Below are 21,741 nucleotides of genomic sequence, written 5' to 3'. Positions count from 1 at the left end.
GGAAAGGAGCTCTCCGCCGGGCTGAGGTCCCCTCGGGTGAAGGCGGAAGAGGGAAGACTGACGTGTCCTGAGCTGCCCTCAGGTCGCCGGGAGGGCCCCCCACCCCGCTCCTTGCCGGGCGACGGCCTAGCCCGAGACTCGCGGGGTCTCCAGAGCTGGGCCGGGCCTCCAGCCGTAGAAAGGTTCCCCAGGGAGCACTGAAGTGAGCCGGGCGCGATGTTTTGCGGTGCGGCCGCAGCCGCTGCGATCAGGCACCGCGGCGGCCAGCCCCGTGGAGGTCGGTTGTCAAGTCCTCTCCAGGCCCCCCGCTAGCGCGCCGCTCTGGGGGAGACCCCGGTAGGAGCGCGAGGGCGGCTGCAGGGCAGCAGAGGCCGCTGGCGCCGCCTCGGCCAGCCCTTCCCGCGCGGAGAGCACCCCGGGGCTGCGGCGGGAAGGTGCCGGACGTGCGGGGCCGCGTGTCGTTGCCATGGAAACGGGCTGGGGCGCGCGGGGAGGTCCCGGGCAGGCGGGCTGCCGGAGAGGGGGACCCCAGGTTGGGAGGGCTACATAGCAGAGGCGGAGGCCAGTGTTCGAGCTAGAGGAACATGGTGTGGTGTGGCGGTGGGGAGGTGGCCTCCTGAGGGAGGGTCGGAAAGGCCAAGGGGAGGAATTGGAGCCATTGGCTTCAGTTCAAAGAACCTGACCTGGGGAGTCATTCGATCCCTGGTTCCCATAACTGCAGGACTCCCCCAAACAGGTTCCGCTGCCTTAAGGATGACAGTCCTAGGCCACCCTGGAAGTTGGAGCTGCCGGTGGTTGCCACTCCTGCTGCTGCTGTTGCTGGGCACAGGTCGAGATCCAGGGGTGGAAGGTGTGACACACTACAAGGCCGGCGACCCCGTCATTCTGTATGTCAACAAAGTGGGACCTTACCATAACCCTCAGGAGACTTACCACTACTATCAGCTTCCAGTCTGCTGTCCGGAGAAGATACGCCACAAAAGCCTTAGCCTGGGTGAAGTGCTGGATGGGGACCGGATGGCTGAGTCTTTGTACGAGATCCGCTTTCGGGAGAATGTGGAGAAGAGAATTCTGTGCCACATGCAGCTCAGTTCCGCACAGGTCAGCCTCTCCACACTGACTAGAACTTAGCCCTCCCTCCCAGGACCTAATAACAGTGCCTTAGGTTTATGGTTTTCAAAGCACCTTTATGGAAATGATCTGATTTGATTCTAACTACAACCTCATGTGACAGGCAGGGAAGGTAGTATTTATTATTTGCATTTGGTTGATGAAGAAACATACTCGCGCAGAAGTAACTTCTTCAAGACTACATGGATAGTGGATTGCAGAGTTGACATTAGAGCCCAGGGTTCCTGACTCGAAGCCTCTCTGTTGGTAATAAGGTCCCAACTATCACACCTACGTAGTCATTTTTTGTCATCTCTACCTCGGCTTTTTTAACTGGCTCCTTTACACACTACCTAATTTTCCCTATCATGCTTTTTTCTTCAGCAATTCCTATCTTAGGGCACTTTTCCTTAGTCTACTGCAGACCTTCCTACACCTCCCTCTCCTCCTAGGCCTTCATCCTGTCGAGTCATACTTGCTCATTTAAGAGAATCCCAACATACTAGGGTCTACCCAGTGGTTCTCAACAGGGGGCTTTTGTCTCTCAAGAGACATCTGGCAATGTCTGGAGAATTTTTTTTTAATTAATTCATTTATGTTTGGCTGCGTTGGGTCTTTGTTGCGGAGCACGGGCCTCTCGTTGCGGTGGCTTGTCTTGTTGCGGAGCACGGGCTCTAGGCGCGCGGGCTTCAGTAGTTGTGGTGCACGGGCTTAGTTGCTCCGTGGCATGTGGGATCTTCCCGGACCAGGGCTCGAACCCGTGTCCCCTGCATTGGCAGGCGGATTCTTAACCAGTGTGCCACCAGGGATGTCCTCTGAAGATATTTTTGATTGTCACTACTGGGGACGCTACTGACATCTAGTGAGAAGAAGCCAGGGACGGAGCATCTTACAATTCATAGGGCAGCCCCCCACAACAAAGCATTTTCCAGCTCAAAATGTCATTAGTGGGGCTGCCCTGGTGGCGCAGTGGTTGAGAATCCGCCTGCCAATGCAGGGGACACGGGTTCAAGCCCTGGTCCAGAAAGACCCCACAAGCCACAGAGCAACTAAGCCCGTGTGCCACAACTACTGAGCCCACAGGCCACAACTACTGAAGCCCGTGCGCCTAGAGCCCGTGCTCCACAAGAGAAGCCACCGCAGTGAGAAGCCCACGCACCACAACGAAGAGTAGCCCCTGCTCTGCAACTAGAGAAAGCCTGCGCATAGCAACGAGGACCCAGTGCAGCCAAAAATAAATAAATAAATTAATTAATTTAAAAAAAACCATGTCATTCGTGCTGAAGTTGAAATCCTGCTCTAATACAATGCCTGGGGAGGCCTTGTCTGACTCCTAACTTGCTCTTTTTAGGTGGAACAGCTGCGCCAGGCCATTGAGGAACTATACTACTTTGAATTTGTGGTGGACGACTTGCCAATCCGTGGCTTTGTGGGCTACATGGAGGAGAGTGGCTTCCTGCCTCACAGCCACAAGATAGGACTCTGGACCCATTTGGACTTCCACCTAGAATTCCACGGAGATCGAATTATATTTGCCAATGTCTCAGTGCGGGACGTCAAGCCCCACAGTTTAGATGGGTTACGACCTGATGAGTTCCTAGGCCTCACCCACACCTACAGTGTGCGCTGGTCTGAGACTTCAGTCGAGCGTCGGAGTGACAGGCGCCGTGGTGACGATGGTGGTTTCTTTCCCCGAACACTGGAAATCCATTGGTTGTCCATCATTAATTCCATGGTGCTTGTGTTTTTACTGGTGGGTTTTGTGGCTGTCATTCTCATGCGTGTGCTTCGAAATGACCTGGCTCGGTACAACTTGGATGAAGAGACAACCTCTGGAGGTTCTGGCGATGACTTTGACCAAGGTGACAATGGCTGGAAAATTATCCATACAGATGTCTTCCGCTTCCCTCCATACCCTGGTCTGCTCTGTGCTGTGCTTGGTGTGGGTGCCCAGTTCCTGGCCCTTGGCACTGGTAAGGTGATAAAAATTAATTAGGGATTTTTCTCAAGGGGTAGAACTAAGTAGGTAGTTTGTTCAGAAAAAGATCTACAGATCTTCTCTTCTGTCCAAGGTGAGGGGCAGAGCTAAGGGGTGGAATGGTTCTAGCAAGGATGTGTATATTCTGTTGTGGGTTTTCTGGACAACAGAACTGGGGGATATTGTTTTGATGGAAGCCCTGGGTCTGGGAGAAAGGGGGCTGGCTGATTTCTATGAAATTGCTGGAAGAGGGATAGGTGAGACCTAACACAGGCTTTCCACTACCACGCTGCAGGCATTATTGTCATGGCGCTGCTGGGGACGTTCAATGTGCACCGTCACGGGGCTATTAACTCAGCAGCCATCTTGTTGTATGCCCTGACTTGCTGCATCTCTGGCTACGTGTCCAGCCACTTCTACCGGCAGATTGGAGGCGAGCGTTGGGTGTGGAACATCATTCTCACCACCAGTCTCTTCTCTGGTGAGGATTGCCCTTTCCGTGGGGGGCCAATTTAGGAACTTAGAACACATCATGGAACCTGAGATAGAGTCAGAGTAGGGCTTTCAAGGGAATGAAAATAGGTAAAAGAAACACTAAGGAAACCATTCAAAAGACAAAAAATGCATTTCTTTTTTTTTTTGCATAGTTAAATATTAAGCCCTTGAAATGTTTTAGGCAACGTGATAAGCACTTGACATGCCTTCATCTCATTTAATTCTCACACTGACTTTATGAAGTAGGTAATATTGTCTCCATTTTACAGATGAGGAAATTGAACTTCAGGCTGGTTAGGTAACTTGCCTGAGATTATACTCCTAAAAAGCAGAGAATCAGGTTTCAGACCTAGGCAGTCAAACTCTAGAGCCTGTATTCTCAACCATTACACTGAAATAACACTCTTGAATTTATCTTTTGAGACTCCCTTTTTTTCCCCCAAGTTTTTTTTTGGCCACGCTGCACGGCATGTGGGATCCCACTTCCCTGAACAGGGATAGAACCTGCGCCCCCTGCATGGGAGGCGTGGAGTCTTAACCACTGGACCACCAGGGAAGTCCATCCCCAAGCTTTTTTAACTTTGAAAGTGGGCCTCCCCACTCTAGCCTTCCAAGCCAGCTTGTCCTTTCAAAGGCAGTAGTAGTTTGCATTCTGAACCTCTTGTGTTTCCAACTGTTAAGTGTCTTGATTTCTGTTCTACCACATTTACATTTGAACCAGGGCTTTCTGAAAACAGAGCCTTAATTCAAAGGAATGTCTCATACTAGGAATCACCAGTGCCACAGCAGGACAGGCCCTTGGAGGCAGGTGGATTTGTGTCACTCTTAGATCATTATGTAACGGCTTGCCTAGATCCTTAATGATAATGGGTAGGGGAGGGAGTGTTGGTAAGCTAAGGAACAAAGAACAACAAGACACGAGAGGGTGGAGTCAGCCTGGGAGCGGGATGTTTCACTGCTCACCTCTTTAGGTCCAGTCTGATTGGGTGCTCCCAGGGATGAGCTCCTAGTGCTAACTCTCCCTCTGGGGCCCATCCCTGCAGTGCCTTTCTTCCTGACGTGGAGTGTGGTGAACTCTGTGCACTGGGCCAATGGTTCAACACAGGCTCTGCCAGCCACCACCATCCTGCTGCTTCTGACCGTTTGGCTGCTGGTGGGCTTTCCCCTCACTGTCATTGGAGGTATCTTCGGGAAGAACAACGCTAGCCCCTTTGATGCACCTTGTCGCACCAAGAACATAGCTCGGGAAATCCCGCCCCAGCCCTGGTACAAGTCTCCTCTCGTCCACATGACTGTTGGAGGCTTCCTGCCTTTCAGGTATCCTCCCTTTATTCCATGGCCATCACTCTCAGGATCCTGACCTTAACTTTCCCCTTCCGTACTCACCCTGTACCGTAACCCATTGTCAGTGATAATCCCTCGTTCAGCTGTACCATTAAGAGATCGCTAAATGGTTCCTCCTTTCTCCAACCAGGACTGAGCTTGAGTCAGTTCAAATATGAGGGTGTCTCACTTGTGAAGCTCTCCAGAGACATTGCTCCTTTCATTGTCTTCCTAGTTTCTGACTTTGGCGACACCACGTGGGGCTTAAAACCCATTTGATTACTCATCCAATTTGTCGAGTACCTTTTAGTGCCAGACAAATACAGTGGAAAATAGAACAGACAAGATCCCTGCTCTCAACCTACCAAAGAAGATGTTCTTGAAATGAGAGCAGCTAATCATAGGTAAAAGAATCCCCATCAAGCCAGGAACTCCAGGGCAGGGAGTAAAGAGGGCCCACTTTCCACAGTGACCCAGTAACACGGAGGGGTGGTGGCTGGATTTTGGCCTGGCCACTGTGCTGGCAGTGCACAGCCCTTTAATGCTGTGTATCGTCTCTTCTCTTCACAGTGCCATCTCTGTGGAGCTGTACTACATCTTTGCCACAGTCTGGGGTCGGGAGCAGTACACTTTGTATGGCATCCTCTTCTTCGTCTTCGCCATCCTGCTGAGCGTGGGGGCTTGCATCTCCATCGCACTCACCTACTTCCAGTTGTCTGGGGAGGATTACCGCTGGTGGTGGCGATCTGTGCTGAGTGTTGGCTCCACTGGGCTCTTCATCTTCTTCTACTCAGTTTTCTACTATGCCCGGCGCTCCAACATGTCAGGGGTGGTACAGACAGTAGAGTTCTTTGGCTACTCCTTACTCACTGGATATGTCTTCTTCCTCATGCTGGGCACCATCTCCTTTTTTTCTTCCCTAAAGTTCATCCGTTATATCTATGTTAACCTCAAGATGGACTGAGTTTGGGGTGGCAAAACTATCACTCTTCTTTCCCTTTCTTCGTGCCCTACTGATCTCTTACCAACATCTCTTCTGATTGAGTGACTGAGTTGTGTGATGGTTTTGTTGCCTTCCCCTTTGCCCTTTGGGCCTCCCTTCCCCAGAGAGGGCCTGGAAATTATAAACCTCTATTATATAAGGAGTATATATTTGAACTTTTTAAGTTGCCTTTTTTTGGTCCTGATTTTTCTTTTTACAATACCAAAATAAAATTTATTAAGAAAAAGGATCCTGTAGTTGGAGGGTTTGGTCTGGATATAGGAACTCGTGCCCTGCTGTTAAGGGCACTGTCCCCTAGGAAGGCGGGTCGGCCGCGAAATGCACGGAACTCGGAACTCGAATTCTTCACGGAGCTGAGGAACTGTCGGCTAGCGGAACCTTCATTTCCAGGGCCCTGTTTCCGCGGCTCAGCCGGCGCTCCGCCCAACGGAAGTGGCGGAGCCCGAGCTCTGCGCGAAGCGAGTTGAATCACCCTGGTGACGGGAGGGGCGCGGAGCAACGCCCTTTCCGCCGGAAGCGGGTTTCGGAACCTCCACGTGCTGTCCCTCCCCCACCTCCGGCCCAGCAGCGGCGGCTCCCCTGCTGCCATGGAGCCCGCCGGCCTGGAACAGATCCTCCGGGAGCTGCTGCTGCCGGACACCGAGCGCATCCGCCGGGTATGGGGCCGGTGGGACCGGGCCAGGGCCAGCGGGGGCGTTGCGGGAACGGCCAACTCTGACCCCAGGCTCTCCCCAGGCCACCGAGCAGCTCCAGACCGCTCTTAGGGACCCCGCCTCCCTGCCCGCGCTCTGCGAACTGCTGGCCTCGGCGGGCGACCCTCAGGTAAGGTTCCTGCCGCTTCCTGCTGAGTTTCCTATAGTACGCACATGTCAAGCCCCAGCTCCTGCCCTCGGCGACCCGGTCAGCACCTTCCTGCCCGGACCCTCACGTGCCTGATTCCTCGTCCCAGATCCGCCAGTTCGCGGCCGTACTGACCCGCAGACGACTGAGCACCAGCTGGCGACGGCTGGCGGCCGAGCAACGGGAGAGGTGGGCTGGGCCAGGGGTGGGGCGGGGCCGGGCTGAGGCGGTTCTTGGGTACCAAATACTTGCCACCTGTGTTCTAGCATCAAGTCTCTGATCCTGACGGTTCTCCAGAGAGAGACAGAGTAAGTGCCTACCTGCCTCCTCTCGGGGCCCTAACTGACTCTAGGCTGAGAGCTTCTCAGGGTTTCTGCCTTCTTTTTCAGCTCCAGGCTGGCTCTTGGGGGGCAGGGACTTAGGTTCTAGACCAAGGGTGGAGGAACGACTCTCAAGCTGTATTAAAGACGAAGGTTCTTGAGCGTGGGCTGTGATGGTCTGCCAAAGCCGAGTCGGAAGAACAGAACTGAAATTCAGCATGAGTGAGGTTACCCTCACCAGACTGCACACCTACTGTGCTGCTAGTGTCCCTCTGAGACGTTGTCTTCTTGTGTCCCAACTTGGCAGAGGCCCTGTGCGCACACCTGGAGGTTTCTCTCCTGGCCACCCCGTGGAGGCAGGGCCATCGCGTACAGGGAATGGTACTGGAGGGTGATTGGGGGTGGGGAATCTCTCCTGTTTGCAGGCATTCTGTGAGTCTTAGCCTGGCCCAGCTCTCAGCTACCGTTTTTCGAAAAGAAGGCCTGGAGGCCTGGCCTCAGCTCATGCAGCTTCTTCAGCACAGTATCCACAGCCTCCACGTCCCTGATAGAGAGGTACTATCACACAGTTGGTGGGAGGAAGGGACCCAGAGGCTGGATAGACCATGTAAGCTTTTCCCTTTCAACCCCTCTTCCTGGGCAGATGGGGCTTTTGCTGCTAAGTGTGGTGGTGACCTCCCGGCCTGAGGCCTTCCGACCCCACCACCGGGAGCTTCTTCGGCTTCTGAATGAGACCCTTGGTGATGTGGGCTCTCCTGGGCTCCTCTTCTATTCCCTGCGCACTCTGACCACCATGGCCCCTTACCTTGGCACTGATGATGTGGTGAGATGTGGGCCTTCACCTTCCCTGGCTCCCTATCCTTGGGCTTTCGTGTCCTCACCCTTGCGGGATGCAGAGCTACTTAAGATTCTTTCTCTGCTTTTTGTCCTGCCTAACAGTTGAGAGGGGATCCTGTGGGTGGTTGTGCCTAGGCTCCTCCTATGTGCAGGCTTTGAGGAAGCTGCTAGCTTCTGGGGCTGGAGATTAGGCTGCATCGTGCTTTCTGTGATTTAGCTCATCTTGTGTCCTCCAGCCTCTCGTGCGAATGTTGGTGCCCAAGCTCATCGTGGCTGTGCAGACTCTGATCCCTGTAGACGAGGTGAGGACATTCGGGTAGGAGCTCTGTTGGAAGGAGGGTGCAGGAGCATTCATCCTGGTCCACTGAAGAAGAGCATAGTAACCCCGTGACTTCTCTGTCTGGCAGGCAAAGGCCTGTGAGGCCTTGGAGGCCCTGGATGAATTGCTGGAGTCAGAGTTGCCCATCATCACCTCCCACCTCTCAGAGGTCCTCACCTTCTGCCTGGAGGTGAGCCCGGGGTCGGCACTGTCCCTGCTGCTTGTTTTGCTGGGAGTTTCCTTGCCGGTTTCTGATTCGAGTTGGTCTCTGGGCAGGTGGCTAGAAATGTGGCCCTGGGTGATGCAATACGTGTGCGTAGTCTCTGCTGTCTCACTTTCTTGGTCAAAGTCAAGAGCAAGGTGAGTGCCTTCTGACACACATCACCCCATCTCGATCTTCTTTTTCATCTCACTCTTGGAGCTTTCTGTCCATCTGGGGATATGTAAAGTACCATAGCTAAGATGTTCCAGGCTGGGTCTGGACTCAGCCCAGCTCTTGGCTAGGAGATTGGGAATCTCCTCCTGGACCCCCTGTGGCGTGGCAGGCTGGAATTTCTAGTGTGAGTCCATCTTGGGAACAGATTCTCAGGGACACCGTTCCTTTCTCCCTTTTAAGGCCTTACTGAAGAATCGCCTCCTACCACCCTTGCTGCACACCCTTTTCCCCATCGTGGCTGCCGAGCCCCCCCTGGGTCAGCTGGATCCTGAGGACCAGGATTCAGAGGAGGAAGAGCTGGATGTTGGACTGGTGGGAGAGACGCCCAAGCACTTTGCCGTTCAGGTGGGATGTGGGACAGGGGCCGGAGGCAGGGGTGTTAGGTCGTTGGGGGAGGTTGGGGGGCGGAGATGGAGTCCAGCAAATTCTCCCTGTCCTTTTCCAGGTTGTGGACATGCTGGCACTCCATTTGCCCCCTGAGAAGCTCTGTCCCCTGCTGGTAAGTGTGGCTTTGTCCTTCCAGTGCTCCTACCCCCGGGTTTGCCTAGTCTCCCGAGCCTGAGGATGTTTGGGCCCTGGTAGGTGTGGAAGGCCTGTTGCCGCAGGAACGGGCAGGCTCGTGCTGGGGTTTCAGGAGAGTGCCATCTGCTCCCCTAGATGCCCATGCTGGAAGAGGCTTTGCGGAGCCAGAGCCCATACCAGCGCAAGGCTGGGCTCCTCGTCCTGGCCGTGCTCTCTGATGGAGCCGGGGACCACATCAGGCAGAGGTATTTGTTCCCCTGTCTCGGAGTCAGGGTGGGCCATGGGGAGGAGGACCACACTGCCCACGGCAGTCCTGGTCTCCGCTTGTCCTTTGAGCCTAGTCATCAATAGTGTCTGCTCCCACGCTCAAGTGTCCTGGTTTGGAAGATACCTCAGCTGTCAGGGTCAGCGGGTGGTGCTCACCATCTGGTGACAAAAAGCCTTAGTTTTCCCAGGGGAAACAGCAGAATGGCTCAGCCCAGGGATCTCAGGTCCTGCCCCTCAGACTCCATCCTCTTGTCCCGCCCCATCTAGACTGCTGTCCCCACTGCTACAGATCGTGTGCAGGAGCCTGGAGGATCCGTCACAGGTTGTGCGCAATGCTGCGCTCTTTGCCCTGGGCCAGTTCTCAGAGAACCTACAGGTCAGCAAGGCCGATGTGGGCAGCCACTGTTTCAGAGTCCCCACCTGTCCCAGAGACCAGCTTCCCCTCGGCCCCATCCCTCAGGCACCCCTGCTGCCATCAGTACTTAGGTGCGTGCCTTGCAGTTGAGCTGACTCAGGCCGCCTTTCTCCTTCCTCCAGCCCCACATTCGCCGCTATTCCGGGGAAGTGATGCCACTGCTCCTCGCCTACCTAAAGTCCGTGCCTCCTGGGTGCACACGTCACCTAGCCAAGGCCTGCTATGCCCTGGAGAACTTCGTGGAGAACCTAGGTGGCGATGCCCTTTGGGGGTGTGAGGGAGGGGATGGGGCTGTCGCTTTGGCCGAAGGGGGCAGGGGGTGCAGCTCCCCGAACCACTGCCCATGGTGGGGAGAGGGATGTGGCAGGGCCACAGGGAGGGTCGGCCTGGAGGCAGGTAGGAGATCTGGGTTGGTTGGTAGAGGGGTGCCCTTTCCCACAGGGCCTGAAGTGCAGCACCACCTTACGGAGCTCATGGAGTGTATGTTGCAGCCTCTGAGGAATCCCAGCAGCTCCAGGGCCAAGGAGCTGGCTGTGAGCGCCCTGGGGGCCATTGGTGAGTCGGAGGCAGGAGGTGGGAGCATCATGGGTTCACTCCGGGTGCCTGCGGCAGTGGTCCCTGCTCACTCTCCAGCTCTGATTCTGCCCTTCCGTGCCGCAGCCACGGCTGCCCAGGCCTCCGTGCTGCCCTACTTCCCCACCATCGTGGAGCACCTGCGGGAATTCCTGTTGACAGGCCATGAGGACCTTCAGCCTGTGCGGATCCAGAGCCTGGGTGAGCGAGGCACTCCTAGGCGGGCTTCCCAGTGCTGGGGAAGGGCCGATGCTCACCTGTCATTCACGAGATCGCCCTGGGGCAGCACAGGTGTCTTCCTGCGCTCTCACCAGACCCAGGAGTAGAAGGGATTTCTGAATTACCCCGCCCAGCTATCTCTGGTCTCTCAGGCCTTGGCCCTGCACACCTCTGGCCTAGTGCCTCATCCTGGTGCTAACCGAGCCCTTGCCTCTGCAGAGACACTTGGGGTGCTGGTGCGAGCAGTAGGGGAGCCCATGAGGCCCCTGGCTGAGGAATGCTGCCAGCTGGGGCTGGGCCTGTGTGACCAGGTAGACGACCCTGACTTGCGGCGCTGCACGTGAGTGAGCCCTCACCCCGCCCCCACCCAGACCCCAGTCCTCCAGTTCTGGACCATGGGTTCCCCGGGCTCCCCCATCCTGTCTGGCTACAGCAGGTAGGACTATACAGCTTCTGCCTGTCTCCACCAGGTACAGCCTCTTTGCAGCCTTATCGGGGCTGATGGGTGAGAGCCTCGCTCCCCACCTGCCACGAATCACCACACTCATGCTGTTGTCACTGCGTTCCACCGAGGGCATTGTGGTGAGCAGACAGGGTGGGCTGGGCCAGTTGGGGACGGCCAGGCCTGGGATGGGATCTCTCTCCTGGGCCCAGCTGAACCAAAGTCCCTGCTGTGCCTCCCCATTCCAGCCTCAGTACGATGGAAGCAGCACCTTCCTTCTGTTTGACGACGATCGCGGTGGGGAGGAAGAGGAGGATGAGGAAGAGGAGGAGGACTCAGAAGTCTCAGGGTGCGGAGGGTGCCGTTCTGGTCTGGGGATCCTGGCTTGGACAAGGGCCCAGGGCCAGCTCTGCTTCTACTGGTGCCTGATTGCTGCCGCCTCCCCACATTACTCTAGGTACAGCGTGGAAAACGCCTTCTTCGATGAGAAGGAAGACGCCTGTGCTGCGCTGGGGGAGATCTCTGTGAATGCCAGGTGAGCATCAGCCTCTCCTCGGCACTGGGAACCTCTCCTGGGAGCCCCTTCCCCATGGCGGTGTGTCTGTCCACAGTGTGGCCTTCCTTCCCTACATGGAGACTGTCTTTGAAGAAGTGTTCACGCTGCTGGAGGTGAGTGGGGTGGGGGGCGGGGCGGGGGGGTCTGGGGGCTAGGAGCTGTGCCGGCCCTGCACGCAGCACACACGTCCTGCGCCTCCTCGTGCCGCAGTGCCCTCACCTGAGCGTGCGGAAGGCAGCCCACGAGGCCCTGGGTCAGTTTTGCTGTGCGCTGCACAAAGCCTGTCAAAGCTGCCCCTCGGAACCCAACACTGCTGGTGAGAAGGCGAGGCCGGGGCCCACCTGGGGTCTCTGGAAACGGGGTGGGTGGGGAGGGGGCAGGGGCTGACCAAGGCTTCAGCCAATCGTATCTCCAGCTCTGCAGGCCGCCCTGGCCCGGGTGGTGCCATCCTACGTGCGGGCAGTGAACGGGGAGCCGGAGCGCCAGGTGGTGATGGCCGTGCTGGCGGCCCTGACGGCGGTGTTGCGTGGCTCTGGGACCTTGGCGTTACAGCCCCCCGGGCGGCTTGCTGAGCTCTGCCACGTACTCAAGGCTGTGCTGCAGAGAAAGGTGAGGGGCCGGCGGGCTGCAGGGTGAGGTGGCCCAGCCTTGGGTGGGGCTAGCCGGCGGCTACCAGTCCAGCTGCCCCCTCCTTCCGCCCATGGAAAGGAGAAGGGGCAGGAGAGCCCAGGCTGAGCCGAGCGCCCTCTTCCTGCAGACAGCTTGTCAGGACGCCGACCAGGAGGAGGATGAGGACCAGGTAAGAGCTACGGGGGCAAACTGGGACCAGGCAGCCCAGTTGGTCTCCACGGGACGGGGTGGACAGTGTGCTTGTCTTGACCTGGGGGTACAGGGTTTGCTAAAAGATTGGTAGTGGCTCGGAACAACCAACCCCACTCCCACTAAGGCAGTGGGGTGTTCAAGGAAGGCTTTTTGGGGGTGGGGATTCGGGGCAGGCTTGGATTGATAGTGGGAGTAGGAGGACCAGGAGGGAAAGCTGGGCTGCAAACAAACCCAGCCTGGAAGGGGCCAGTCCTGTCAACCAAGGGCAGCCCTCAGGGGGACCACCTGCAGCCATGGAGGAGTATGGTGGGAGGTGCCCCCAGTCTCAGAGCTGGCCCTGGTGTCCAGCCTCTGACCTGGCCCTGCAGGCTGAATACGACGCCATGTTGCTGGAGCATGCTGGTGAGGCCATCCCTGCCCTAGCCGCTGCGGCCGGGGGAGATGCCTTTGCCCCCTTCTTTGCCGGCTTCCTGCCATTATTGCTCTGCAGGACGGTGAGCGCTCTGTCCTCTGGCTTCGAGCCCCGTTCCGCTTGTGCCCCTTGTGCCCCTTGTGCCCCCTGTGCTCAGTTCCCCACCTGGTCCCAGTCCCAGGCTGACTCGCACTCCTCCCCCCACCAGAAACAGGGCTGCACAGTGGCAGAGAAGTCCTTTGTGGTGGGGACACTGGCGGAGTCCATTCAGGGCCTGGGTGCCGCCTCGGCCCAGTTTGTGTCCCGGCTGCTCCCCGTGCTGTTGAGCACCGCCCGGGAGGCGGACCCCGAGGTGCGGAGCAATGCCATCTTTGGGCTGGGCGTGCTGGCAGAGCACGGGGGTCGCCCTGCCCAGGAGTATCCTCGGCTTGCAGGAGGGGGCCCAGATGGGGTTGGGAGGGTGTCCCTGGGGTTCGAGATGGGAGCAGTCTCCCCGCGTGCCTGTTCCTTGACTGTGGACCAGACACTTCCCCAAGCTGCTGGGGCTCCTGCTGCCCCTCCTGGCAAGGGAGCGCCATGATCGTGTCCGTGACAACATCTGTGGGGCACTTGCCCGCCTGCTGATGGCCAGTCCCACGAGGAAACCAGAGCCCCAGGTGAGGGCTGGGGGCGTCAGGCAGGGCTAGGGAGCTGAGGAGGGTGCAGGGCTGGAGGCCAGAGTCTTCTGTGTGTCCAGGTGCTGGCTGCCCTGCTGCACGCCCTGCCACTGAAGGAGGATTTGGAGGAGTGGGTCACCTTAGGGCACCTCTTCAGCTTCCTGTACCAGAGCAGCCCTGACCAGGTAATCCCGATGCTGGGGCCCTTAGAGGGGGCTTGATGCTTCAGTCTCATTGACAGGCAGGGTTGGCATCAGTGTAAGCTGCTCTTCTCGGCTTTCTTGTTGGTGTGCAAGGATTGGCAGCCAAGGCCTTTAAGGGGGGAGGAGGGGCTTCCTCTCACCGCGTAGCATTTTTCCTCAGGGAGGTTTCATTTCCACCCTCCGGTCTGAGCCAGAAGTCACAGCTTTCCTAGGCTGATTTCCTAGACCAGGCTCTTTCAGACTGTGCTCCATGGAGCCTGGGCCCTTTGGGCCACCCCACCATCCTTTCCAGTCAGAGCAGCTCTGCTTTCTGAATGAGATTTGTCTGCATCAAGTGGCTAGCTTTGGGATGCATGTCCCAGTGCTCGTGTCCATCACCTTTGTCTTGCATCTTCGCAGACTACTGTGTGGGTGGAGCTCCTGAGTGTCTGGGCTTCTTTTGGTCTTAAGGCCGTGATTTCAAATACCTTTGGTCACAGTCTCATGCTCTCCGAAAAAAAAAAAAAACCAAAAACATTACTACCACCCTGTTTCAGGGTTCTTCCCATGGTTCACAGTTTGGCATGTGTGTTAATCAGCATTGCTCGAACACCCCAGGTGGGAGACTGCCTCTCCGGGGCTCCTACCACCCACCCCAGTGCTGGGGCCCGGGGGTGCTTCTGCCCGAGTCAGCCCTTCTTTCCCCCCAGGTTGTAGATGTGGCTCCAGAGCTCCTGCGCACTTGCAGCCTCATCCTGGCCGAGAACAAGGTCCCACCAGGTGATGGTGGCAGTTGTGGGCAGGGCTGGGGGGAGGCAGGGAGCAGCAGGGCTCAGGGGGCCTGGGGCAGCTAGGGATGGGGGGCCAGCCCTCCCCAGACTCCTCCCCCTTCACTCTCCACCCAGACACCAAGGCGTCGCTGCTGCTGCTGCTGACGTTCTTGGCCAAACAGCACGCTGACAGCTTCCATTCAGCACTGGGCTCCCTGCCTGGCAACAAGGCCCAGGAGCTCCAGGCCATCCTGGGCCTCACCTAGACTGCGGGCTGCAGCTGGGCCAGAGAGAACAGAGCCTGCCCACACCCAAGACCAGCTCTCAGCCCAGTTCCAGCTCACACCTTACCAAAGATTCTGGGCCTGGGCCTCATACCCACTTGGAGTCTCAGCCCTACTTGCTGCCTTACGGGGGTGTCCCCTAGGGCTGGGTCTGTCGTGCTGTGGGACAATACAAACGGAGTCATGACACCATCCTGTAATAAAGGCAGTTTATTTTCTTCTTGAACAGTAGCTCTGGGAGCAGGAAGGATAGAGATAACGTGTTCAGAAGTGAGGCAGGACATTGTGTACCGTAGCCGGTTCCCTGGCAGCTTTGTAAACTGGCTCTAACCGCAGTGGAATCGGGGCCCTGGCTGGATCAGGAGGCGCCCATATGGCTCCTCTTGTTTCACACAAAGGATCTCCTGTGCAGCAAGCACTGGTCAAGAGGGGAGGAGAGGGCTGGTCAGAGGAGAGGGTCCCTACAGCAGCCTCTGGCCTGTGTGTCCACTCCCCGCCCCCCCCACAGGCACACACGTTCCTCGCTCACCCAGGAGCAGGTAGAAGACCCGGGCGGCCACCCTGCGGGGACTGAGAGGTGGCACCAGGCTGCTGAAGTCAGGCTCCCTGTTGGCCTGCAGCTCCCGTGCCACTGCCCTGTGGGGGTCAAGAACTGTGAGCTGAGGCTGCAGCCCAGGCCACCCACGGAGGCACGCCCTTCCTGGTACCTGTGCACAGCCTCCAGCGAGAGCGGCTCAGGCTCTGGGGGCAGCTCCACAGGCATCTCCACAGGCACCTCAGGGAGCTCAGGCACCACGGGCAATGCAGGGGCTTCTGGCTGCTCCACCTCAGCCCAGGCCCTAGGAGAACACGGGAGTTGGGTGGAGCAGGGAAGGTGGCAGCTGTGACAGTGACGAGGGGCACACACATCCTAGCTGGGGCTGCTGCTTACCACCGTTCTTCCAGGGGGACGAGGCTGATGCGGGGCTTCTCCTCCTCAGCCGCTTCTAGGGAGATCTCTGTCAGGGAGAGGAAGGTCCTGAGTGGGTTTGTTTGCATCTGAACATTTGGGATTTGGGGGCCACCTGGTCCACCTGGGTGCCAGAGCTGGCAGTGACTTGTTAAAAGCACCCAGGGGGTGGGGGGAGGGGACTTAAGAGACTCGGTCTGTGCTTCCTCATGTTAAGTGTGCTGACGAGAACTGTCAGTGGTTGGGGCACCAGTTTCCTGGGACAGTGGTCAGGGTGGTGGTCTCCACCGTCCCTTCTCCAGGTACTTTACCTGAAGGCATGAGAGGCACACTGGGCTCCAGGGCCTCCCTCAGGACCTAGAGATGAGAGAAGGAGAACTAAGACCCCAAGCCATCACAGAAGCACTGGGGGCAGGGGTGAAGCAGGCCTAGCCCTGAACCAGCCTGGCTGGGACCTGGTGCCCATGGCTCACGTGGGCAGAAAAAAGCAGGCTGCTGGAGCTCAGGCAAAGCAGGAAGGAGTGACGGTGCCGTTACCTCGATATCGCTCGGAGTTTCAGCCTTTCTCCTTTCCTCCTCGGCTGCCGCCTCCCTCTCAGCTTCCTCTTCCTCAGGCTCCAGGGGTGGCCGCCTCCTGAGTGCTAGCGGGAGTGGCTGGGCACAGTGGGTCCAGAAAGCCAGCAGTTCTTGGGGTAGCCGGCCAGCTGAGGACGGGGCAGCAGGGAGAGGGTTTGAGGCGTGAGGAACGCCAGGAGTGAGGGATAGGGGTTCCGAGGATCCCACACACCAGCTCCCACCATTCCTCACAGTGAGTCGGGGTTCGGAACAGCTCTGCGGGGCTCGTGATCATCCTCTCAGGAGGCTGCACCATTGGCTGTGTGGTGGGAAAGGCCGGAAGCCCGGTTAGGAAGGAGCCACTGCCCCTTATCCACCTGCAGTGCCTTGTTCCAGGGTCTCTGGCCTTCTAGCTCTTTCAGGCTCATTCTCTGCTCATTGCTAAAAGGACTTTCAACTGATGCCCTTGGATGTGCTAGGCGGGGTAATGAAGTGATAGGTGGGCAAACCCCCAACATGTGCACTTTGGGGGCTGTTCTCATGCCCCCCCCCCACCGGGAGTTTAGGAGGCCCAACGTGCACCTGCCTCCCTCCATCCCTCCAGAGCCTGGGCTGTACTCACACACTCCCGGCAGTGGGCTCTGGTCTGCATTTGTTTCTGGAATTCCTCCCGGGGGATCTGGGTCTCCCGGTCCCAGAATAATAACTGGCGGCGGCGGCGACGAGCAGGTGGGCTCCTGGGAGGTGGGGGGACTGGGGGCCGCCTCCGCTGAGGGGGGAGGGGAGGTGGGAGCAAGGCTGCCCATTACTCCTTTCCCTGTGGTCCTCGTGGACTGCAGACATGCCCCAACCTGCCGTCCCTAGCGGTGCCCTGGGAGAGGGCTTGGGTGGGGCCTCTGGAAGCGGGTGCAGCTCCCACCCTGTATATGGTGCCCATCCCGATAAGATGGGGTGTGGACAGGGGCACCTTTTACTAATTTGCTCAAAGGCCTGTGGAAGCTAGCAGTGGCCTTCGGCTTGGGGAAACTGAAAATGGGTGAGCAGTTCTGGCAGAGGAGGGCGAAAAGGAGGTGGCTTGGAGGAGCATTACTCACCTCTGGGCTGACTGGGGGTGGCAGACGCAGCTCCAGCGGGGGTGTCACCTCTGCAAAAACACTCGAGCTCTGCCCCACACCCTTTGCCTTCAAAGCCACCCAGGCGAGATGCTAGAGTCCTCCCTTCAGCAAGTTAGAATACGGGGCCACTGTCTGCAGCAGCTGTGCAGGGACCCCCGGGAAGGACCCCGGCATGGCAGGTACTCACCAGGAAGTAGGGCCTCGGGCTCCCAGCCTGGTGGCTTCAGCTCCTCGGGGGGCCGGACCCGAACTGGAGGTAGCTCTGCAGCCTCCTCCACCCTGAGGGGAAATGGGCAACAGAATGAAGATACCCTCCCAGCAATGACCCCTACCTGGCCCAGGGGTTCCTGCCCTTACTCTGGAAGAGCTAGAGGTGAGGGCGGGGGGACTGTGATCTCCCTCTCTAGGACCCGGAGCTCCTCTTTGTACTCTGCGAAGAGAAGGTCAGGGCTCAGAACACAGAAGAGATGGGAACACTGCCCAGCCCAGACTGCCCGTGCCGGGGGCCTGACCATCCAGCACCGGGCGGGCCCTACGTGGCCAGATGGTCCTGCCTAGCCGACCTTCCTCTAACAAGATGGCTTCCTCCTCCTCTGCGATCAGCAGGTCCAACTCTCGGCGGCTGATCTCTGCGAGGTCCCGTTCACCCTGTCGGGAAAGGGAGAACCAAGGCGAGGGGACTCAATCCCATCTCTGTCTGAGAGACATGCCACAGGGCTGGGCCAGACCGAGGAAGCCCGTGGGTGCTCCGGCGCTGGGGGCAGTGGTGGGGAAATGGAGGTGGAGAAGGCAGGACTCTGGGGGCAGAAGGAAGCAGATGCAGGGGGGCGGGGCCAGCAGAAGCAGGACTCTGGGCCTCAGGCTCCTTGTGCAGGGGGTCAGCTCACCTCAATCTTAAGCATACGTATGGGCTCCGCCTCCGGGAGCGTGATGGCCTCGGGAGACGGTACAGTGACCGGAATCCTTTCTGGAGGGGAGGGAAGTCACACCAGCCAGTTTCTTTCCAAGTCCCCCCACCCATGTGGTAAGGCAAAAGCATGGACTCTGGAGTCAAGTCCACCTGGGTTCTAGTCAGACCCCGGCTAGTCACTGGCAAGCTGACCCAGGACACATCGCTTAACCGCTATGGGCTTCACTTTCCTCATCTGTAAACTGGGGCTAATAATTCTGATCTCATAGGACTCTTGTGAGCAGTGACGACATTACACACAGTGCCCCTCACAGGGCCTCGCTCCTGAAAGAAGCTCAGGGACAGTGATTTCTTCAGCTCTTGAACGTTCCTCTGCCTCTCACCAAAAAGAAGGCTCTCTCTGCTCACCTGGCTCTATAGGAACTTCAGGAGGGATCTCTTCAAGAACTCTCTCTGGGATCACAGCCTCTAGGAGGTGTTGAATCTTTGGGGAGGGATTGGGGACAAAAGATAGGGTTCAGCTTCAGCGCCCTGCTTCCCCACTTTCACAACCTTATGCAGACAATGGACAGTGACAGCCCTTTACGCCTAATTCTGTGGCACTGCCAGCAGCGTGCAGTGAACCCACTCACCATCCGGTTTCCTTTCCTCCCGTTCCCCCACCCAATCATCTAGACTGTGTTAATTTGTCTGTGAAAGAAGGACCGCATCCCTACGTCAAGTGTTGGGGACAGAGGGGACAGAAAAGATTCTTGATCTTAAGGACTATATGGTCTAGTGGGGAGACAAGTTTGTATACGACCCCAGCAAGAGCCAAAGGATGCTGTACACCTGAAACTAGCACAACACTGTAAATCAACTACACTTCAATAAAAGTTGTTTGTTTTGACACACAAAATCAATTAATTTAAAAAAAAAGAGTCAACACAAAGGGTAAACAAGGCCCTAGTGATGGGCTGAGTTCTAGAACAACATTTGGTTCTGGCCGGGAGTGGTATAAAGACTTGATGGAAAAGTGTAGAAATTGAGCGAGGTCTGTAAGAGAACAAGGGGTGATGACCATTATGGCCTAGGGAAACAGCAGAAGCAAAGAAGTAAATGTGGCATCTTTGGGGCATAGGGGCCAGGCTGGTGTTTGGGAGCCAAAGATGCCCAGGGGATGTGCTGAGAGACGTCTAGGGATGTAGGGATGGCTACCTCTGGACCAAGGTATGGAGAGCCTTAAATGCTAGTATTCTGTTGGCAGTGGGGAGCCACTGGAGGTGTCTTTTTTTTTTTTTTTTTTTTGCGGTACGCGGGCCTCTCACTGTTGTGGCCTCTCCCGTTGCGGAGCACAGGCTCCGGACGCGCAGGCTCAGCGGCCATGGCTCACGGGCCCAGCCGCTCCGCGGCATGTGGGATCCTCCCGCACTGGGGCACGAACCCGTGTCCCCTGCATCGGCAGGCGGACTCTCAACCACTGCGCCACCAGGGAAGCCCTGGAGGTGTCTTTGAAGGAAGGAAGTAACACTGTCTAAGCTGTAGGAGTGTTAGGAATGGATGGACAAGGACATGGGAAACCCAGTGCTGAGGGACACTGAGGGCATGGATTGGGGGCTTGGCTCTTGGAATGGTGTGGAGACAAGAGCTGCCTCTAGGTTGGTCCTGAATAGGTAAGTGCAGCAGGCTTGTCTGGATGGGTCCACCATGGCAACCGCACTGCAATGACTTCTGTGGGCCAGAGCTGTAGCAGGCTCCCAACCCACCCCCACCCCAGTGTCGGACTGGCAATTCATCAGTCTGAGGTGTCCAGGGGGAATGAGACCTACGTGAGGGATATTGAAGGGACTGGGCAGTCTGGGTTCCACAGACATTATCCCAAAAAAGGGGTCTGGAGCATCTTCCAGAGTCTCCATCCTGGCCAGGTGATTAGGGAGCAGCAGGCTGGGTCTGAGGGAGAAGGGGAGGCTGTCAAGGACTGAGGCCAAGCAGGGAGGTCCCCTTCCAAAGACTGGGTGGTCCCAGTCCCAGGGACACACTCACAGCTCCATCTCCACCATATCAATGCGGATCTGCAGCTGGGCCCGGTGCAGGCGCTCCAGGATGTGCTGGATGTCCTCTGCGGGCAGGTAGGACAAGATAGGGTGCCAGCCCGTGGGAGGACCGCTCAGCTCTGCCCCACCTCAGAGCCTTCTAGCCTTACCTACAAGGTACTGGCATTGTTGCGAGTAGACCCGAATGACGCCAATCTGGAGCTGGGCTGAGAGATAAAGAGAGAAGCGGGGCCGCGGCAGACCTGGCAGCGGGGGCTGCACTCGTACCAGCACGTAATCGAGGATTTCCTCGCTGGGGGAACGAGGCACCCTGATCACCGTTGTGCCAAAGACCAGCCCCACAGCCCAGAGTAATCCATCTCCTAACCCACAATGGCCCCAGGCCCCTCTTGCCTTTTCTGGGCCTTACCAGGTCTTCACCACGTTCACCTTCAGGTATTCGCGCTTCACCAACCGGGTGCCGCGCGTTGCTGCCAGCCTGGAAGAAGGACGAGGAGTGAAGATGGAGGAGAAGCCCTCAGGCTGGGATCCCTGGGCTCCCCTCCCGGTGCGCCCACCCTGGCTCAGCCCTCCCTTACCAGATGGTGGCGAAGCAGCCCGTGTGGCGCTGAAGCACGCTGGGATAGTAGAACATGGTCCCTCCGGGGCTGCACCCTCGTCTACACCACTCTTCCTTTCGGATCTCAGTCCGAATTCTTCAGGGCACAGGGTTTCCCAACACCGTCGGAGAGAAGGATGTGGACAAGCGGCGCAGAGAGTGCACCCAGAATGCCAAATAAACGAACCGATAAACGTTGGGTGGATAAACGATTAAGGGGATAAGTAAATGGAGACGCACACGGGATACACAGGAGCAGGGACACTCTCTCCGTCCGCCCTGAGCCGGTTCGCGCGCCGCGTGGGTGCTTCGTACTTACTGGAGCCTCGCGGGTTGGGTTCCAGATTGGAGATGCACAGCTCCGCGACGGGAAGCCCGAGCTGCGACCCAGACCAGGTCCGGAGGGAGAACAGGTGTCCTCCGCAGAGAAGCCGGTCTCTCGTCCTTTGCACAGCTTCGGCCCTTGCCCGGCCCCGCGGCTGCAGAGCTAGATCCCGCCGCAGGGAACGCGTGCTCGGGTGCTCGGCGCCTCCCTCCTCATTAGATGGCGGCGGCCCCCACAGCAGCCAATGGGGAACAGGGTCAGCTTGGGGACACTCGCCAGCAGTGCGCCAAGTAGGCTGCTTGGTTGGAGGCCACAGGGGGCTCCCGAGGCAGGCAGCGAACCAATGGGAAGAACCCTGCACGCGCGGGGGTGGGGTGGGGGGTGCGGGGGGGCATTGTGAGGTGTCCCGACCAATGGGCTCTCGTCCTCGCCTGGGCAACAGGGGTTCCTCAGTGGTGCTTCTCTGCGGACCAAT

At 57.8% G+C, this 21,741-nt stretch overlaps 3 protein-coding genes across 3 annotated transcripts; 2 read left to right on the top strand and 1 right to left on the bottom strand.

The window, feature by feature from the left end:
* Positions 1-753: 753 nt before the first annotated feature.
* Positions 754-5,870, top strand: TM9SF1 (transmembrane 9 superfamily member 1; the record flags this gene model as incomplete). Its single annotated transcript, XM_079700119.1, has 5 exons — positions 754-1,101; positions 2,462-3,083; positions 3,384-3,569; positions 4,627-4,900; positions 5,477-5,870. 5 exons carry the CDS (start codon positions 754-756, stop codon positions 5,868-5,870), a joined length of 1,824 nt encoding a protein of 607 aa, XP_079556245.1.
* A 626-nt stretch (positions 5,871-6,496) lies between these two features.
* IPO4 (importin 4) lies at positions 6,497-14,985 on the top strand (the record flags this gene model as incomplete). The annotated part of the gene is made up of 30 exons (XM_079700803.1): positions 6,497-6,565; positions 6,645-6,731; positions 6,859-6,938; positions 7,016-7,057; positions 7,495-7,624; positions 7,713-7,892; positions 8,143-8,208; positions 8,314-8,415; positions 8,502-8,585; positions 8,842-9,006; positions 9,107-9,160; positions 9,319-9,428; positions 9,718-9,826; positions 9,988-10,117; positions 10,307-10,420; positions 10,526-10,639; positions 10,877-10,997; positions 11,128-11,239; positions 11,348-11,448; positions 11,557-11,634; positions 11,711-11,768; positions 11,866-11,971; positions 12,071-12,264; positions 12,413-12,454; positions 12,846-12,971; positions 13,098-13,306; positions 13,413-13,545; positions 13,626-13,730; positions 14,438-14,507; positions 14,633-14,985. The coding sequence occupies 30 exons, from the start codon at positions 6,497-6,499 to the stop codon at positions 14,761-14,763; spliced, it is 3,222 nt and encodes a 1,073-aa protein (XP_079556929.1). The 3' UTR covers positions 14,764-14,985.
* Positions 14,986-14,995: 10 nt separating this feature from the next.
* On the bottom strand, positions 14,996-20,977 carry REC8 (REC8 meiotic recombination protein; the record flags this gene model as incomplete). The annotated part of the gene is made up of 19 exons (XM_079700804.1): positions 14,996-15,199; positions 15,311-15,417; positions 15,489-15,620; positions 15,713-15,777; positions 16,037-16,087; positions 16,268-16,434; positions 16,538-16,604; positions 16,908-17,051; positions 17,380-17,429; positions 17,588-17,679; positions 17,758-17,830; positions 17,913-18,048; positions 18,288-18,367; positions 18,719-18,794; positions 20,119-20,239; positions 20,333-20,408; positions 20,493-20,635; positions 20,753-20,821; positions 20,922-20,977. The coding sequence occupies 19 exons, from the start codon at positions 20,975-20,977 to the stop codon at positions 15,108-15,110; spliced, it is 1,797 nt and encodes a 598-aa protein (XP_079556930.1). The 3' UTR covers positions 14,996-15,107.
* Between the last annotated feature and the right edge of the window lie 764 nt (positions 20,978-21,741).

Source organism: Hyperoodon ampullatus, assembly GCF_949752795.1.
Source record: "Hyperoodon ampullatus genome assembly, chromosome: 3".
In the NCBI taxonomy this organism is placed as follows: domain Eukaryota; kingdom Metazoa; phylum Chordata; class Mammalia; order Artiodactyla; family Ziphiidae; genus Hyperoodon; species Hyperoodon ampullatus.
This window is presented reverse-complemented; position numbering and strand designations above follow the sequence as displayed.